The sequence below is a fragment of the Rhinatrema bivittatum genome, chromosome 1, assembly GCF_901001135.1.
Source record: "Rhinatrema bivittatum chromosome 1, aRhiBiv1.1, whole genome shotgun sequence".
In the NCBI taxonomy this organism is placed as follows: Eukaryota; Metazoa; Chordata; class Amphibia; order Gymnophiona; family Rhinatrematidae; genus Rhinatrema; species Rhinatrema bivittatum.
The window spans coordinates 394,226,378-394,247,123 of NC_042615.1; the positions used below are offsets into that span (position 1 = coordinate 394,226,378).

General features: G+C 40.5%; 1 protein-coding gene across 2 annotated transcripts in view; it reads right to left on the reverse strand.

The window, feature by feature from the left end:
* Positions 1-20,746, reverse strand: part of PSD3 (pleckstrin and Sec7 domain containing 3) — a 1,257,010-nt gene that overhangs the window by 13,234 nt on the left and 1,223,030 nt on the right. Inside the window, exons 14-16 of one of the 2 annotated variants that reach the window (XM_029601790.1) lie at positions 17,256-17,400; positions 6,617-6,760; position 6,319 (exon numbers count right to left, since the gene is read on the reverse strand). In XM_029601790.1, coding sequence (XP_029457650.1) covers position 6,319; positions 6,617-6,760; positions 17,256-17,400 — 290 coding nt within the window. The remainder of the gene's footprint in view (positions 1-6,318; positions 6,320-6,616; positions 6,761-17,255; positions 17,401-20,746) is intronic. The other variant, XM_029601782.1, reaches the window with a different exon arrangement.

Sequence of the window (20,746 nt, forward strand, 5' to 3'; positions counted from 1 at the left end):
AAGCAGGACTGGCTACGGGAACCAGACAGGAGCTGAAGCAGGACTGGCTACGGGAACCAGACAGGAGCTGAAGCAGGACTGGCTACTGGAACCAAGCTGGAACTGAAGCAGAACAGGTTACTACGAGCAAGCCAGAGAGAAGCAAGACTTGGGTACGGAGTGAAACAAGTCTCAGGCAGGAACGGAGCTGCTAACCCAATAGCACACTCCGGGGAACGGCGTAACAGAGAACTGCAAGGAACCCCGTTACAAGGCAAAGTCCTGGGCTTCGCGGCAGCCTTACATAGGCCATGGCGTCTGATGTCATGGATAGGGCGAAGCTTCCAGTGGCGGGAAACGGCCTTCATAAGCGCGGCTTGCGCACGCGCCTAGGGAGAAGGCATCCAGGCAGGGCTTCTCGGCGGCGTACCCCCACGGGGATGCCGCGAAACAGGCCGCAGACCCTCGGAGATGGGCCGGGACCAAAGAGGTAAGGGCCCAGTCACGACTGCCGCGACTGGGACTGCAACAGGAAGCCTCAAATGATGCACTTATTCAACTCTCAGCGATACCTGATCCAGTTATAGGCCCAGTTTTTTGGGTAGAATACAATGACATAGATTCTGTAACTCTCGATCTTTTATTGATTCTGGGATGTCTATGAATCGAATATTGTTTCTCCAGCTTCAATACTGTTGATCCTCAATCCTGTCTGCTAATTTGTTTCGTTTCTGAATCTGCTGAATTTTCTCTTTCAGACCTATTATTTCAATTTCCTGCCTGGTATATTTATTTTCCATATCAGCTATATGCTGATTGTAAGTTGCAGCCATTTCACAATTCTCCTCCATTGTGGGTTGTATCTTGGCTAACTCATCATCCAAAACTTCAGCCACATATTTAGATAAATAGTTTACTATATTTTCTGATACAATAACCACCTGTTGCTCCTTCTATTTGTCAGTCCTCAATTCATCTGGTTTTGTTTTCTCAATGGCAACTTTTCTCATTTTTGCTGCCATTTCTTCATTCTTCTTAATGATATAATTATCCATGTATAGTCCACAAGACATATATTTTAATCTGGTGTCAAATAATACTGACATTTTGTCCAAAAACTAAATAAAATATTTAAAATGAGTGGAGTGGGGTTTGGAGCTCGAGGGAGCATGTCTATCTTGTTAGGCTGCCTTCATGTCTGAAACACTAGCTTTTCTATACATTGTGCTTGCAGACAGTAGGCATCAAATAAACAAACCCTGTTGAAGTGGGTTGCTGGTCCTGCTGATCAACTGCCATGGTCCACATATCACTATCTTCACCTGTACTGAAAAGATATTATTTAAAGTAGGCCAGGATTACATAGCTTTTCTGCAATGTTGCAGTTCTCATTGCTAACCACCTATATGCAGATTTTGCTTTTCCTAGGTATTCTGTGTGTGAGTATGTGTCTCTCTGTATGTCTGTAGGTAGGTCTGTTTGTCTGTCAGTCTGTTGGCAAGTGCCTGTGTATATGCCTCTCTGTGGGAGGCTGAGTGGCCAGTTTTTGAGGATATTCCATCTTATTGTGGAGCTTCCAAGGCTGTTGGCTTCAGCCTGACCCAACAGGGTTGAGTCACACACTCCAGGAGAGAGGGGGTACCAGCAAGGCCATTTGGCTAGGGCCTACAATGTTCAAGGGGCCTACTTTTGTTGGGCAAAATTAAAAAAAAAGCTAAATATATCTATATCTAACATGTATAAATAAAAATTTCAATTGTAATTGAAGAATTTGCAAACAAAAACGCTTGTAAAGCCTTCTTAAATAAATAAAAATTATTTGGGAAATTTAGAAAACAATTTCTCTTATTAAGTATCACATCAGAACCTTACATAGGGGCCTACTTTTCTTAGCTGGCACGGGCCTAATTCCTGCTCTCTCCGGTCCTGGGGTCACACAATCCTTGGAGGTAGAGAGAAAAGCTACATACCAGCATAAAATCCTGTTGCTTCTATCCAGATAACTTAGAGGTTATCTACAAGCATACATAATAATAGCAATTGACACACAAGCATGTCTTGAGCAATTGACACACAAGCACTATCATATCAGTTACTGGTAAAGTGGACAGCAGTGCAATAAGGTGCAAAATGGCTGCAAGGCATGTGGACCAACATGGAATTTATGCTACAACCTCCTCAGATGTAAAGACATGCTACTGGAGAAAACAGCATTGCATGCCAATCCTAACATACCATCACCTAACTTACAAATGTACCCACTGAAAAATGTAGGCAAATGTGAAAACTTATATCCTAGTACATGTCATGTGATGACCTCATGCCCTTGGATATATTTCCTATAAGCCCACATGACAACCTCATCACTACATAAAGCTGTCATGATAAACTGATTAGCTGCATACAAGTTCTAATGGCTTCTAGAGCCTACTAGTATTTCTTGATGTGCCAGGTTGAGTACATACAGCATGCCTATAGGCCGATCGGAAATCTGTGCTGATTTTTCTGCGTGCACTGCAACACCCTGCAGCAGTCTAGGATGTAATAACGACCAAATATGCTAATTAGATACATGCATAAAATGATTCTCAGGGTGAAAGCCTATCTTTTCTAAAACATGAATAAATTAGTGGTCCTGAAATTGATGTGAAGGTGGGAAAAGCAATATCTAACTTCTTCACATGATCAGACTCTGACTGTCAGCAAGAATATGAAATGGAGATCGGCGATTCTGCTTCATTGAGAAGCTGCCTTCTCTCTACCAGTTCCATCTACTGCTTGGCTGACCAGTAAAAACATCAAGAAACTGGTCTCCACACCAGCACTTTCACTTAACTCCTGTCCTGACTCAGGTGCTAAAAACCTGCATTAAAAAAACTGCACTAACCCAATCTCCCTGCTAGCACAGCTCCTTGCATTGCCAGTGAATAGATAATCACCTCCTTTGCATGCCATTTGCATGTACTCATATAGGAAAATCTGCAGGTCAGTAAGTGCTTTTGTACACGCTTTTTTTGTGTACACAAAACCCTTATTACATATCCGTATAGGGCTTTGCGCGGGAAAACACATGCACAAACCCTTGACAGCTTCAGCGCATTTTATTACATTGGCCCTCTAGAGAAGTGGTTCTCAACTTTTTTTCTGTCAGGTCACACCTGATAGATGGTCCTCACATGCGAGACACACTGAACACATGACAGTCACAGGGCTAACCCCACCCCCACCATCAGTAATGGGTATAATGCAGAACTAGAACATTCCCAGTACAACTCACCATACAAAAAAGATATTTTAGTGTTATCTCAAAAACAGCAACACAAACTCCCTCTACTACCAGGCGCAATAGCCCTACTTATAAAAAGACAGCAGTTCACCACCAATGCACGTCCAACTGAGAAAACACAATAAATAAAATGAGGTATTTTATGTGCTTACTTGTTAGTTAAATATCTCACCTCAGTCATACACACAAGATCGACCTTCACCAAGTACAGAAAGACCACAAATTACAAATTTGGAGGCAAACTGGAATGAAAACCCCCAAAAAAGGCACTCTGCATGAAGAGCAAACCTAGAGAAATGGAAACAGAAATATAGCACCTAACAAAGTCCCAGTATCTTCAATAATGTTCACAAACTAATCCGCACAAAGTTACACCGGCATTATGGCATACACTCAAATTGGAACAACCCTAACTATAAAAAGGCAACACAACAAATATTAAACCAAGTCCTAAACACCAATACACCTCCCATTAGAGAATACTGAATCACCTGGAGCTCCAGGAAGTAACTTTTCCTGGGAGGACACAAACCCTTGGTACAGAGTCCATCTGTATGAGCTCCCGAACCCAGAGTGGACACATCTATCATAAGGACAATTTGGATCAGAGAAATTTAGATGGGATTCCTCTGACCAGATTGGAATTGTCCTGCCACTGAGACAGTTCATGAGTGGTTGAGAGATCCTGATGCTATCCCAAAGATCATGATTAGCCTGTAGCCACTGAGACAGTAAGGTCCATTAGGCTCCTACTTTGGGCATTAATCTTGCTGAAATTTCAAGTACTAATTAGAAAAACTGACCTTGCAAAACCTAAACTAGAGCCAGAAATGAGAGTATAAGTGACCAGTAATTAACAGTATCCACTCAGATTCATCAGAAAAAGGGCACCGTTAGCCATTTCTTCCTGTTTTGTCTTCCGTTTTTTTCCAAGATACGTTGACTCACATAAAGAAGACTGTGAGGGAGGTATATCTTTATAAATCTTTACCTTCTTTGTATACAATTTTTATCTTTTATTACTGTAATGCTGTTTGCTTGTATTGATATTGTAATACTATTTACCTTTGTTGATTTTTACCATATTTTACAATTCTTAATAAACTAAGTATTTGCTTTTATAAATTGTGTTGTGTGTTTTATCAATATACCTTTTCCATACTTTCACATAGGGTGTAAAGTATCATTATTGTTTTTTGGTCTTTTATGATCCAGACTACAAAGCAAACACCACCATTCTCACAACCCACTACAAACAAGCAGCATAAAGGTGCATCTCAGAGGAGGTGCCTACCTTAGGGGGTCATTTATCAAAGGCTTATTGCACGCGATATGGCCATATTGCTTGCGATAGCATGTAAATTAGATTGGGGCAGAGTCGGGGCGTGGAGGGGGTGGAGTCGGTGGTGTTTTCACTGCCAGCGATAATGTTAGTAATATTATCGTTGGCAGTAGCACGCCAAATAGCACCTTTCATAGTGGCGCTATTCGGTGCGAAAGCTGTCAGCCGGTGCACTGCGGCCGCCGAAATCATACTGCCATGGTGCGAAGGCTGCAGACTATCGCAGATTCACCCCTCCCATTCGCCCCCCGCCCCCGTTTTCACAGGATTCATCATTTTGCGATGAATGATGAATCAAGGCCTTTAATAGCTAACAATTCATTTCAACAGAGAGAGAGATGAAGCAACTCTCTGAAGTTCGCTTAATAAGTGCTGGAAAAAAGAATTGTACCAAGATCTCTGGATATACAGAACAATGCTCTCAGACACTATGGTAAACTGTTACGAGAGATCATGCAAAATAAACACCAGTACATTATTTTCCAGTGAAAGTTACAATATTTTTTCTACTTCTAAATCATAGCAGAAAACACACAAAGAGCCAATAAAGACAATCTTGTCCTGGCACTGTGAGGTGTGTGATGTGTTGTGTTGAATTATGAATTGAGTCTTAAACATTTGAAAATATTCTGAAATATAAAAATGGCTGAAGAAACTTGTCATAGAGTGCTGAAAAAATTCTCCACCTGGTGGCTGAGGCTTGCTTGAAAAATATAAATGTCAAGTGGGGCCATCCACTTTACAGCAAAAGCTAATTCTAATGAAGGATTGTCTGTTGGAGCTGATAATAGCTGATCTCAACCCGACTGTTCTTCTCTAGCCAACATAACTAAAAATGGATTCAGTCTTCTCAATCAGACAAGACTGATTCAACTGAACCCACAAAGGCAGAACAATTATTACCACAAAAGACAGACCAGACTGATCCACTGAAATATATAACTGATTCAAAAATCTCAACTAAGAGCCTGCTGTGTGATGAGACATCTACCAACATTACTACAAGATCCTATAAGAACACACAGATAGGGATCAAAGAGATTCACAGACATATAGAGACAGATGCCACCAGACATGCAGAAAGAAGCCACCTTACAGAATATAGAGACTTGTAGAAAATTTGCACAAAAGACAGACGAATACCAAAAGATTCCAACAGAAGCCACCAGAAAGAAAGTACACAGAGGCTCCATACAGACACCCTTGCAGAGAAGTAGCCAGGTGGGGGACTTGCAAAAGATTCACACAGACATAGATGAGGACCAGAAGACCTGCAGAAGATTCACACAGATAGAGGTCTGCAGATCATCCCAGAAAGACCAGAGACCTTCATATTTGTATGCAGAATGAAGACAGAGACCAGCACAGAGATCCACAGATCATCACAGGATCAGAGAACTGCGAATTTATATGCACAGACACCATTACTAAGAGACAACTAAAAAGAACAATTCCTGCAGCTGAATTCTACAATACAGCCTCGCCATCTGCTAATATCTGGAACATGTAAGTTATATGATTTTAGATTCAGATATAATCCTAGCATAAAATATCAGTCTCAAACATTTTCTCCTAAGGGTCACAAGAGAAAGTACAGATAAACAAATAATAATAAATTGTAAGACATTTTATTGTTGTTATGAATGCAACATCTAATTTGTAATCTTCCCTAAATAAAACATTCTTTGACACAAGAGAAGTTATTTCTGACTCTTTGGTACCCACTTGTGTTCAAAAAATGCTATTGTATCTAATTTGTAGTCTTGTTCCCTGCAAACATTTAATAAGGATAAGGGTATCCTGTAATCACTTAATAAGGATATGGCAATTAATCAATAAAACATATTTGTAGTCATCATTTTATAATACCTGTCCTTATTATATTTTATATTATCCTTTTTTATTTTATTCTATTTTTACAGCACAATAAACTGCACAAAGAACAGTATGAATTTCTAAAAGGGATAGAGCTATTGTTAGCAAGACTCTCATGCGATCCGAGTGTATACCTCAAATTCCAGATAGTGGTCTTTCATCTTGTATTCATCAATCTCCTTAGCTTTAACTTTCTTGTCTGGGGGATACGAACGATGCTCAGCCAGCTCAGTAGAAATTTGCTTGAACTTTGCTTCATGTGATCTCAACTGTTCTTCCTTTGGAACAAAAAAATAAAGTTTACTGTCAAAATCACACCTGGTCAACCCAGTTGAAATTTTTTAAATCTAATGTGGAAGTAAATGATGATCTAGCCATCTTAACCCCAATTCTACATATGATATTATATATATTAATTTACTAGGTATATAAGCCTGACAGGCATATACAGAAACATCTCCTCCTAGGAAGAAGAAATGCAATGGTCATCCAAAATGCTCCAGCCAATGGGTGCACCATATGGTTGGTCCTCTAACCTTTACTGCATGTGTTATCATGGATAGTTCAGCTCCATGTCACCAAAAGAAAAAAAGCACTCAGTGTGCAGCATACACCAGCTCTTTATGCCACATTGGCATGGAATATTTCTTTATCAATTTACCCTTCACTACTGAATTATCACCTGGCTGCTCTACACTGGCTGTAGGGCTGAGGGGAGATTAATTTAGCCATATATGGTTTGGTTCAATCCAATTCTGAAAGATCAACATGCGATTTTCAGATAATGTAGAACTCTTTGAAGTGTCCATCCGGTAATACAGAGACATCGCGCAAAAATGAGGCATTCAGGTTGTATATCTACAGGTGACCAGCAATATCCATATCATATCTGCTCAGTCATAGCTTAACATTGCTCCCAAAAAACATTGGGAACAATTTTCAAAAGGATTTACAAGCGCAAAACTGTGTTTTTATATGTTTAAATGCAGTTTACGCTAGTAAGTGGGCTTTTGAAAATTGCTACAATATATGCCATTAACTTAATCGGTTTTGCACGCATAAGTGCATTTTAAATGTGTAAATGGACTTTTGAAAATTGCTGTGATGGTATATTACATTTACACAGGTATTGCCTTTGAAAATTACCTCAATTATATTTATTATACACAATGGGGTACACTTTCAGTATTGCACTTAATTGCAAAAATAAGGCTATAATTTTAAGCATGCATAAAACTAACCAAATTTTCAAACATAAGATATATATACATAAGATATATGCATATAATTTTTATCCATTACCCTACTAGATGTACAGTTATGTGTATAAATAGTATGCCATTTATCACATAACCTTTGAAAATGTAAGTTGCACAAGTATATTTATAACATCCCCAATCCCTAAAACAGCTTTTTTAAATGTGCCCAAGTATGTGTGCATTATGGGTCAGATTTTCAAAGGGCTACGCGCGTAACCCCCCAAAAGCTGCCCCTTCCACCCCCTGCGCGCACCGAGCCTATCTTGCATAGGCTCGGCAGCGTGCGCATAAGTCCCGGGGCTTTCCTGGGGGGGGGGGGGTGTCGCGGCCGGCGCGTCATCGGGGGCATTCCGGGGGCGGGGACGCAGGCGTGGTTCTGGCCCAGGGGCGTTCCAGGGGCGTGGCCGCGGCCTCCGGATCAGCCCCCGGACCGCAACATGGCGCACCAGCAGCTGGCCAGCGCGTGCAAGTTACGCCTGCTTCGGCAGGCATAACTTGTAAAATTAAGGTAGGGGGGGAATTAGGGCTGGGGGGTGGGTTAGATAAGGGAAGGGAGGGGAAGGTTGGGGGGGGGGCGGAAGAAAAGTTCCCTCAGAGGCCGCTCTGATTTCGGAGCGACCTCAGAGGGAACAAAAGATGGCTGCGCGGCTCAGCGTGCACAGGCTGCCGATTTTGCGCAGCCTTGCGCGCGCTGACCCTGTACTTTATAACATGTATTGCGCGCATGTTATAAAATCGGGAGTAGATTTGTTTGCGCTGGGTTTTTACATAAGTTCTGACAAACCTTTTGAAAATTTACCCCATTCTTAATCTTTACTGAAAACGAAATACAAAAATGCAGGATTTGTTCTTTCTCTAGCCAGGGCCAGCTCTAGGACAAAATGGCACCTCCCTCTTCCCTATATTCTTCCATTCATTCTCTCTCTCCTTCCTTCTAGATATTCCCTCCTCCTTCTTTCCCTTGCCTCCAAGAATTCCCCTCCCTTTTCTCCCCCCCAGGCATTCTCTTAAAGGTGAGTTTTAAAAGCATTACATGCACCAAAATTAGCAAGTACATGCATAAGCAGTCACTCCACATGTACTGCATATTTTTAAAAAGCCGCAAGTACATGTGTATATTCACTTTTGTGCGGAAATATAACAATGTAAAAAAAGGGTGGTCTAGCAACGTTCCAGGGCAGGGTCAACATACATGTGTAGCTTGCTATTTTAAAAGACATGTATGCACAAACCTTTCCCAACATACTCGCATATTTTTACATTTGTTAACTATATGGCGTAAGTGATAATAAATATCTTTATTGTGTAGTACAGACTGGAGGAAAAACAAGAGAAATAGATGCCTCTGGCTTTTTCAAATCCTTTAATGAAGTGGAGACGTTAAAAAATATCATATTCTTGTAAATACGTTGTAGCTAATAACTCCTGGATTCAAAAAATGCACTGGTCATCTAATGCAGCAAAGATGATTAATGCTCCTGACAGTCCACTTACGGGTGCAAGTCTCCACTTGTAATATCACAAGAATATAATTGACTGTACAAGCGATAAGATCTAATACTTTTGCGGATCAGACAGATATAAAAACAATTGATAACCAAGCATACGACTTATTCCACCATCATGAGTCCATGAGAATATATATTTAAGCCCCTGAGGCAGCAGTTGTGAGAACGGCGAAAATCGGCCAGAGTCGGGCTGTAATATTTTTTAACGTCTCCACTTCAATAAAGGATTTGAAAAAGACAGAGGCATCTATTTCTCTTGTTTTTCCTGTACAGACTGGAGTGCAGGTCTGGGTAAACTGGGGGGGAAGTTCAGGCTGAAGAACCCGGAGGGTCTTGATGGCCTGGAGAAGGAATGGGTGAACTAGTGGACTAATTAGTAAAACTGGTAATTTCCTTGACACACACATGTTATAAAATTGGCCAAGTTACATGTACAAATTGGCACTTACATGTGTAAGTCTTGATTTACTTTTGTGTGTAAATTATATCTGCATATATAAAAGCATTAAAATATGTGGTTTCAATGCATCATATGTATTCACATGTAGGCCATCACAGCATAATAGAGCCAACCAGGTAACACATGAGGGAATTAGCAAAAGATAAAGAAGGGAAACCAAAAATATTCTAAATAATAAAGGCTTACTTTTGACAAAAATGTTAAAGTGAATGAAAAATCAAATTATTAAACTGAGAATTAAAGGTGTCAGCAAGCCAGACGGCATGTTCAACTAGAATTGAACCGCCCGGTCTTATCTATCATCCACTTTTTATCTTAATGTGTATCGTGCTTCAAACAGTCCACCATTTTGTGCAAACGTGAATCAAACATTTTCAAATTCTTGTTTAAAGGGTTTTCAAAATCCTGATGATGAAATTTTTAAACGAAGCCCGACATGGCCAATGTTTCGCTTTAAAAAAGCTTCATCAGAGGTCTTATTACTCAACAGTCTCTTACTGTGACATCAAGCACAAATGTTGCTCAGCCTGTAATGCACAGGCCGAGAAACGCTGCATCTACAGATTACACACGATCGCACTTTTTGGATTAAATACAGAGTATGCTCTGAGTATTTTTTTGTGAATTAACATCACTGAGAATTTTTGCGATATAAGATGAAGATTAACACCGTGCTGTTTCCAGTAGGTTTTCATTCACGTCGTTGACATACCCTGGAAGAATGGGGTTCAAATTCCCTTAAAGGTATTGCTACGTGCAGATAAGTCATTGCATCAGTAACATTTTTAAATTGAGTATTACTTCCTTCCGGTTTCGGTTTCTACTTGAGGAACACTGAGATCAGTTTGATCCTACCTATGGTATTTTGGCTGAGAGGCTGCTTTGATAAGTAATCACTATGGGGAAGATTTTCAAAGGCCTATGTGCGTAAATCCAGGAGGATTTATGAGCAACGGACCTATTTTCAAAAGGCCCGGCGGCGCACGTAAAAGCCCCGGGACATGTGTAAGCCTCGGGGCTTGAAAAAGGGGTGGGGAATGGGCGGGGCGGGGAATGGGCGGGGCGGGGTCAGAGCCTCCAGGCACAGCACCATTTGCCGCTGTGCCCGGGATCGCGGGCTGGCCGTCCACGGCGCATGCAACCTACTCCTGCCTGGAGGCAGGCGCAACTTATAAAATAAAGGTTAGGGGGCTTTAGGTAGGGCTGGGGGGTGGGTTAGGTAGGGGAAGGGCGGAAGGAAAGTTCTGTCCGAAGCCGTTCCGATTTCAGAGCGGCCTTGGAGGGAACAGGGAAAGCCAGCAAGGCTCCCCAAGGGCTCGACGCGTGCAAGGGGCACTATTGTGCACCCCCTTGCGTGCGCCGACCCCGGATTTTATAACATGTGCGCAGCTGTGCGCGCATGTTAGAAAAAAGAGCGTATATTTGTGCACCACGGATTGTGTGCACAAATGTACGCCCGTGCGTAGGTATTAAAATCCGGCCCTATGTTTTTACAATTTTTTTTATAAATTGTATTGATTGACATTTGTGCTTGATTTCACAGTATGAACTGTTGAGTAATAAGACCTCTGATGAAGCTTTTTTAAAGCGAAACATCGGCCATGTCGGGCTTCGTTTAAAAATTTCATCAGCAGGATTTTGAAAACCCTTTAGATACCCATGATCTTTTAATGCAGATACATTTCAGATCCCACCCCCAACGCCCACCCCCAACGCCCACTACCTCCCAGTACATATCAGTAGAGCTCCTGAAGCTAAGAGAACAGTTTACCATGTTATTTTATAGCCAGTTAATAGATACTACCCCTCCTCCTACTATCAAGCTTTAATTTTATATTCAGTATACCTCGCTACCATCTGTGTTATTGATTACTGAATTTAGAGTTCTATTTCAAAGTGTTAATGATAACAGCAAACAGGTTTTTTGCTTTCAGATGCCATTCTATTTCCTTTCAGAAACCTTTCTTCTGACATGCATTGGCTTTCTCCTTGATAGGTGAATTCTTTGAGAGTTTTGAGCTCCTTCTACCTTACACATCCCTTTCCTCAACTTTATTGCTCTCTGGTTGCAAGTTATACATTCTACAACATTTGAACTTTGCTATTCAACTATGAGTGCCACAGCTCAGAGTGAGTGATCACAGAACAGACAAGAAATACAAAAATTAAAGAGAGGAGATAAAACTGCAAATAACTAGAAGTGTCAAAAATCAATACCGGATTTCTCTTAAATTCAAAAGATGTCAGCGGTATACATGTCAATGAGAGGAATTTTTCCATAACAATTTGGAGATAAGAAACCAGGTGAAAAGATTAGTGGTAAAAGTTGTACAGTGCAGGACAATAATCTGTTTTTAACTTCTATTCATAATATACTTCAGCAATGCACACCACAAAAGTAAAAGAGGGATTGATACTGTCCAGCTGTTTTCAAATGCAGCTGAAAATACAGGGGCCAGGACAGGGTTCAGCATAATGTTATCTCAAAATACATGATTTTTATACTATGCTCTGTCTCTGTCTATATAAGTTTTATTTTGTTAAAGCCTTTGTTTACAATTTAATACAATGCTCTATTTGGTTTAAAGAATTGCCTATATCATAAGTAATAGAAAGATGTTACCTGACTTCAATGAGTTCTTGATTTCCTAATGTGATAGCAGTGTCAAGGAATGAGTTAGAATATACAAAATGTTCAAGCACAGCACTCATGTAGTGCAAGCGTGGACATGTTTCACCACTATATTAAATTTGGTAAGAAATTAACCTACTGTGGTGAAGACGGGATTTAAGGAAGCTGGAAGAGTGGTCAAAGATATGGCAGCTGAGATTCAATGCCAAGAAGTGCAGAGTCATGCATATGGGGTGTGGAAATCTGAAAGAACTGTATTCGATGGGGGGAGAAGGGCTGATATATACTGAGTAGGAGAGAGACCTTGGGGTGATAGTCTCTAATGATCTGAAGTTGGCGAAACAATGTGACAAGGCGATAACTAAAGCCAGAAGAATGCTGGCCTGCATAGAGAGAGGAATATCGAGTAAGAAAAGGGAAGTGATAATCCCCTTATACAGGTCCTTGGTGAGGCCTCACCTGGAGTACTGTGTTCAGTTCTGGAGACTGTATCTCCAGAGACAGGATGGCACAGAGACAGGATGGAGGCGGTCCAGAGAAGGGCGACTAAAAAGGTAGAGGGTCTCATCAAATGACTTATGAGGAGAGATTGAAGAATCTAAATATGTACACCCTGGAGGAAAGGAGGAGCAGGGGTGATATGATCAAACTTTCAGATACTTGAAAGGTTTTATGATCCAAAGACAATGACAACCCTTTTCCGTTGCAAAAAAATCAGAACCAGAGGTCACGATTTAAAACTCCAGGGAGGAAGACTCAGAACCAATGTCAGGAAGTATTTCTTAATGGAGAGGGGAGAGGGTGGTAGATGCCTGGAACGCCCTTCCGAGGAAGTGGTGAAGACCAAAACTGTGAAGGATTTCAAAGGGGCGTGGGATAAACACTGTGGATCCATAAAGTCTAGAGGATGTGAATGAAGAGAAGAGTCACAGGGGTGGCTTGCTTGCGGGAATGACGGCTAATACCTGGAGATTAAAATCCTTATGCAATAAACATACACACAGTTAATGTGATTCCAACATTGCTCTATGTTTCAACGGCAAGAGGAAATGTGGAAAAAAGGATTTGCATCCACAAAAAAGCAGGGAAGTAGCTTGCTTGTTACGGCGGTTACTACCCCAAACCAAATAAGCCTGATACTAAACTTTCAATGTATAACCAGCATAGCTCTCTGTTTCAACAGCAGGGAGAATGAAGAAAAGATGATTTATATTCAGACAACAACCAAATCTGGGTAAACAAATAAGCATGGGTGTAGCTTGCTTGTTACGGTGGTTACTACCCCGAATCAATTACGCCTGATACTTCACTTGGAATACATATCCAGCGCAGCTCACTGCTTCAACGGCAGGGGGAATGAAGTAAAGAGGATTTATATTCAGACAACCAACAAGGACTGAATTGCACAGGCAGGTTAAACAAGCATGGGAGTAGCTTGCTTATTACGGCGGTTACTACCCCAAATCAATTAGCTAGATACTTCACTTAGATGCAGCTCCAGCACTGCTGTCTGCATCGATGGTGGGGATGAAAGGGAATTGGAACCAAAAAGTTACCAATAAGGGCCCTGACCTCAGCGGTCAGAGTAACAGATAAGTATGAAAACAAATAGGTGTGCAAGCTTGCTGGGCAGACTGGATGGGCCGTTTGGTCTTCTTCTGCCGTCACTTCTATGTTTCTATGTTCTATGTAACATTAAAGCTAATATTCCTCCTACACTGATGGATTATTTTATTTATATTTTGTATTTGATATTAAATACAGCTAATACATGTTTATTTTGTAGCTTAACTGTGTCTGCTTGTAGTTTGTGACCCTAGGTATCAGAGGGTGCCCTAGAACAAGGATTCTCACAACTAATACTTTGGCAGTTTCAAAGTATGGCCACCAACTCTTGCTGATGGTTGCTTTGGTAATATTCCTAAAGTACTAACAAACGTAGAAACTCTTATAACTATGTCCCCTATTTCTTTTAATTCTTCCTTTCCCGAGACCTCAACATGCCTTCTCACCTTTTCTGCATCTGCACCACTGTTTCTCATCCCATGTCCCCACCAATCTCTCTCAGCCTTCTATTCTCTTACCCACAGCTCTCCTCCATTGCCCCACCACCCTTTCCCCCAACTAGCCTATCCCCACTACCTCAAACACCTTCCCCCTGCCTTGCTTATTCTGTACTTCCACCAGAAGTTTGCTTCCTTGTTGCCACTGCTCCTGATATAACTGCCATACTTAGTCCTTTGCTTTACTCTTTCTGCAGTTAAGGTTTTTGTTACACAACTGCTGACTCAGACTCTGCATGTTTGAGGCAAGATGTACTTGTATTTTTGTGCTGCTCCAACCATAGAAAGCAGCAGTTGTATGCTGGATAGTGATAGTTGGTGAGGACATGAAGGTGTGATTGTTGGTGTGCCTTGGAGGATGTTGTGCCTGCAAAAAATTCCATTGGTGACTACATGCAGCAACAGTGGCCTCATTTGAGAAACATCCTAGAAGCAGACTATTCTAGTGTTCTTCCTGACTTTCCAAGTAACAGCTCAAAGTCCTAGAAACACAAAAGTTTAGCCAGCATTGAAGCTTCCCCGAAACAGTTACCATTAAACTCTGGACATCCCTTAATAAAATGAGTTGTTCAATTTAAATGTTATGTTCTTAAAACCTTTATAAATCAGGCTCATAGTTTTTCTGAAACATATTTTGATATGTTTTGCCAGTATTTTTACAAATGCAAAAATCTGTATCTGTGAGTTTGTTCTGTCTTAGCAGAAGGAAGAATAATGGAATAATGAATTTGAGAGCTACTAGAACTTTTCTGATCAATATTCAAAATGCTGGTGAGCTGGAAAGTTAGCTACTTAAATGTATCCAGTTAACTTGTTCTGGATATACAATCTGTAACTACATAGGCTGAATACACTCAGGTAAAGTTATCTGAGTAATTTTGCCACTCACTGGCTTTCTGAATATTAAAAAAAAAAAAAAAAAAAAAAAAGTAGGGGCCAATGGCAACCCTATCCCCCTTCCCTCCTGCTAGTCAGGATAAAAATATTGTAGCTGTGGCTGAGAAGATCCCCCTCCCATTCCAAAAAAATTTAACATTTTATAGTGTGGCCGAGTGCCCTCCCTCATATTTTGGAGGTTTGGGGATGGGGAAGGGGATTTCAGATATCATCTTCTTTGAAGATGCAGGATGGAGTAGGGGGAAGCAAATGGTACAGCTTGGCCAATTGAAAATATACTGGGAAGGGATGGGTGCCATGCCCTCTCAGCATGGCTCCACTATTTTTTATGCTGGGCAGCGGATGTAGCTTTGGCACTCAACAGAGAAAGATTCATGTTGCAATCTGGAATGCTTAAACTGGGTCCATGCCTTTCTTATTTGCTTTTCTCCAGCAAATCCTATCTTTCATCCATTTGAATGGAAATCATTGTAATACATACACATTTTATTCCACAACCTTTACACACACAGCACTCAGTGCTCCATGTCCTGTAGGCACAAGGGAAGCTTTGTGGCTACTGAGATGAAAAAGGGCAACCAGCTAAAGCTTCCTTTGAAATAATGTGTTTTGAAAAATGTTCTCTCTTTTCTAGTTAACTGGTCTCTCTTATCCCACTTCTAAAATGTAACAGTCCCATACAAAAATATACTAGCTTGTTTTTTGCCATTCAAGATAAAAAAAAAAGCAATATAATGTTTTGTACCCTCTGAAATATATACTTTATTATCTCTGTAGTATACAAATAGCACAGCTTTTAACAAGAACCAAAAGTAAAATACGATGAAGTCCATATTCAGTAGGGCGGTTAGTGGACACGTTATCCAGCTGAAGATAGCTGGATAACGTGTCCCATGTATTCAGTGGGATAAACATTTCGCTGAATATACTTGCTTAAAGTTATCCGGCTATTTGTGCAGGCTGTGCTGGACCAGCCTGTCTTAGAGCAGCGCTGGAGGTGCCGGGAGCAGGACAGAAGGTCCCTTGCTCCCAGCAAAGAAAAAGAAGGCACTGGGGGGAATGGGGAGGGTCAGGAGAAGGGGGTATCCATGGCCATTTGTCTTGTTAACAGGAGGGTAAGGAGGGAAGAGAAGGGGCAGGCTATTCATTAAAATAGGAAAAAAAATGTAAAACTGGCACAGGGAGCCTCTGCTCTCAGAAATGTTTTTTGGGGTGACAAGAGAATGGCCTGACAGGGACGTCGTAAGATATTGTGGAGGAGATTGTCCTGGAGCCCCCTTGATTTGAAGGTTTTGCCATTTTCTTGTGGCCTGGTTTTGCCTCTGTTGGAAACAGGATGCTGGGCTTGATGGACCCTTGGTCTGACCCAGCATGGCAACTTCTTATGTTCCTTGTTATGACAGCGCTATTTAACTGAATATCTTTTAAAGATATGCAGTTAAGTAGCGTGTTATCTGGCCACACATGTCTGCACAACTTTAGGCCTGCTCTGAAGCAAGTCCAAAGTTATCCAGCTAATCTAGCTGGATATACCAGATATTCAGCTAGGTTAGCTGGATATCTCAGCTCCTTCCCCGAAACGCTGTCAAAATGTCCCTTTTTTACCCCAGCTACAATTTAGCTGGATAAGGGCTGAATATACCCAGCTATTCCATTTAGATGGATAACTGTTAATTATCCGTCTAAAAGGCTTTTGAATATTGACTTCACATTGTTCTTTTTTTTTTTTTAATGAGAAATATTAGAACTTTTTTCCATTTAATTTCTAAATCCATAAGTATTTCTGAATATTGTAAGTAGGAATAAATAATTGCCACTTTTATATCTGGCTGTTCTGAAATAGTTTTTCAAAGGTAATAAATACTACTGTAAACACAGTGATAAACAACAATCTAACAAGATCATCAAGACGATGCTTTATCAAACAGGATTCCCTTCTAGGAAGATTGCTCACCCTTGATAACTTTGTGGTGGTGGCAGGGAGCAAAGGACGGCTGAACTTCTTTTGGGAGCCAATAGCAGCTGGGAAAGGTGGAGCAGAAAACACAGCAGCTACGCAATTAATTTTGTTAATCCATGTCTCCATTTCCTCTGGGCTCCTATGAGAGAAGGAAATCAAACTGTCACCATGGCACACACATCTGGATTTCATCACATCATCACGGGAGATGTGCAGAAGCAGAGCAGAACTAGGGAATGGTGGAACACAAAAGGGACTAAAAGCTGATACTACTGAAAGCAAAAGCAAAAAGTTATGAAAAGTTGTTTTCTAAATCTGCTATGTAATGTTCATTTTAGAAATCCGATCTAGTACTATGAACACTGAAAAGTGTAAATAATTTAACAAAAATTGATTACTTTCTGATTGTAATCAAATGGCATTTCTTCTCCAAGCACATTTACTGAATAGCCTGGGGTAGGGTGGCATGAGTTCAGAAAGATGCAAGGGATACAAAATCTCGGCTCTGGTACTTTTTAGGTAAAAATAGTTACTTTTTTTTTTTTTTTTTTTTTTAACTATTTTCTTTCCATAGTATTCAGAGCACTAAGCAAGATACATAAATGCATTAAGCCATTATTTTGTGTGAGGCATGACAAATGTTACTTCTCTTCTTTGGTGATGCCATGCATGTACCTAGTGCCACATAATGTATTTTGCTTAGTTCTAGATTGTTTTATACAACAGTAGGACTGGAATTCTACAACAGAGAGCATTAATTCTAGTTCACTTCCTCATTCGTGAATGCTTTTTTTCCTGTGCTATATGTCTACACTTTGTATGTAATACAAAGACTTCTATTTAAAGACCAGCCTGGTAGCGCAGTGGCAGTGTTGTGCTCTGCCATGTGGAAGGTCCCTGATTCAATCCCCCAAGTTTGGACTTCCACTTCTTGGGTCAGTTGGAGATGCTACAGAGACAGTATTCTATAGCCGGTGGGGGGGAGTCATAATCATTGCTAAGGGCGACACCTAGTAGCCAGATTCAGGCCTCCTGATTGCAAAGTTCTAGAGGGAGCATGACCACTGGCCCAGGACCATCATTACAATAATGAAACTAGGGATGTTAATCCAACCATTAAAATTTACAGCAGCAGTAACACCTACAATCTTCAAATTATCAACCTGCCGGTGTCCTATATAATCATTGCTAACATAATTAATCTCTGTAAGGCAGGGCCACTGCTGCTGTGTTGATCTTTATCAGAACTCCTTGCACGAATTACACTGATACATGCAAAGTACAAATATGGAATGAACAGCTGAATAGTGTACTCAGAGCCATAATGGAATGATTTTTTAAAGGTTTTCTTGGGGGTTGTCTGTGTCAAATCAGCATATATGCACTTAAGAATTCTCTGTGTGTGGTAAGCACATTTTCAGAAAGTTGGGAGTAAGCATACAAAAGTATGCATACACAGAGAGCATTTTCAGGGAGAGGTTCATAAGTATGCATACATTTATATATTTTACAGATGGAATATGTGTTTAAGTTATCAAACATGCGCACATAAAAGTAAGCACTTGCAAATCAAGTCGTAGACATTAAATCTGACTTTTCTTTCATCTATAGCTTTTGGGTGAGGCAAGTGCTGGAGGGTGTGGGTGAACTGGTGACAATCTGGGTGAATTGATACTTGAAAGTACACACAAGTATTTTCATAAGTGAGATATATGCAGACAGCCAACTTTATAAAATACTTTCCTCTGGGCATAAATTGAGGGATATTATTTGCACATTACAATTATTAAACATGTAAAATATATGCCTGTACTTTTATAAATGGTGCATAAACTGTGTGAATACCACATAAAAAAATGCATGTGTACTAAAACATGTGTGTATAATTTTGGGGCAGTGATGTGTGATATTTTATAACTTGTGTGGCTCCTGCTGCACAATTATAAAATAAAGGCATAACTTTAGGCACACCTGCTTATGCATTTATGTACTGAGTCATGAAAATTGAAAATTATCCTTTTAGAGGTTAATATTCAAATGCTACTTAGACAGATAAGTAAGACTTATCCGGCTAAATGGCGGCCGCTGAATATCCAGTTACATTCAGCAGTTACCACTTAGCTGGATACTTCACTTATCTGGCTAAATAGTTAGCCAGTTAGACAGTAGGCTTAACTGGGTGGTGCTACTTATCCAGCTGAATAAGTAGCGATATAAGTAGCTGAATAAGTAGTGATATTCAGACTTAATCTGGTTAAGTTAACTGGAAAAGTTAGACATGCTCCATAGCAGGTATAAACTTCGCTGGATAAGACTTATCCGACTAAGTAGCGGCAGATATGAGCATATTCAGAATAGCCGTGCTACTGAATATCCCATGTAAGTTAGCCGGATAAGTCTTATCCGGCTAACTTACTTATCCGGCTATGTCTGAATATTGACCACTCTATGTCCATACCTTTGATTCTAAAAATGTGAAATATAGATTAACTATTTTGAATAAAGTACACATACAAATAAGATCAAAACAAGCAGCAAGAAACAGACAAAATGATATTAAAAGAACTTAGATAGTACTACTGTTTAATAAATTGTTCCTAGGGCCACACAGTAGCATTGTTGTGTACTACTGTGCAGGAAATTCAGGTTCAATCCTCAAACCCACTTTCTGTTTCTTAGGTTGGCCAGGGCTAGGGATTCCATGGAGCCAATATTCACAGCAAAGGGGGTAGAGGGAGTCCCGGTTATCATGCAATTGTGGCACTAATGGTGAGACTCAGCGAACTGGGCTCCAGAAAAAGTCATGGTATTTGGCCCCTATCTGAAGGATCATCACTGCAATGATTAGTCTAGGTAAAATGGGGGGAGGGAGGGGAGTTTTTAAAAAGGGGCGAGGGAGGGGTGTGTTTAAAATGAGGAAAATCCAGCAAGCTCATAGCACTGCAACCATAGAATGGGTTCCTGAACCCTCTGCAATGCTGCCAGAGTATCAGCTTATTTAGTCTTTGGCATTATAAGGTGGTTGTAAAAAAAAAAAGTTTAAAATAAAAGCTGTCCAAATTATCTTTAGATTTGCTTTTAATCCATGACCAGTCTGGCCTGCCCATCTCTCTCTTCCTAAAGCTTCTTTCTCTTACTTTGCAATTCTCTCATCAGTGCAATATTGACTCAGCATCTAACTAGAGCTTATCCCATGGCTTGTTGCTTTGCTAGACAAGTACAAAAAAGGAATTCTACAAGATGAGATATGACCTTTTAATTAAAGCTCTCCCTTCAGTACAGTATACTCTTTTTGCTTCGTTGGATGTTTTAGGGATTGCTAATGACAAATTATACCCCAGTACAGTACAAATACAATGAACTGTAAACTGATGGAAATAAATTGAGGTTATATACAGCCAAGTTGTCCAATCAGCAGCTGAGAAGGCTTCTATGTTTTTACTCAATGCTGAACAATATAGGCTTTATTTGTTGATATTTTATGG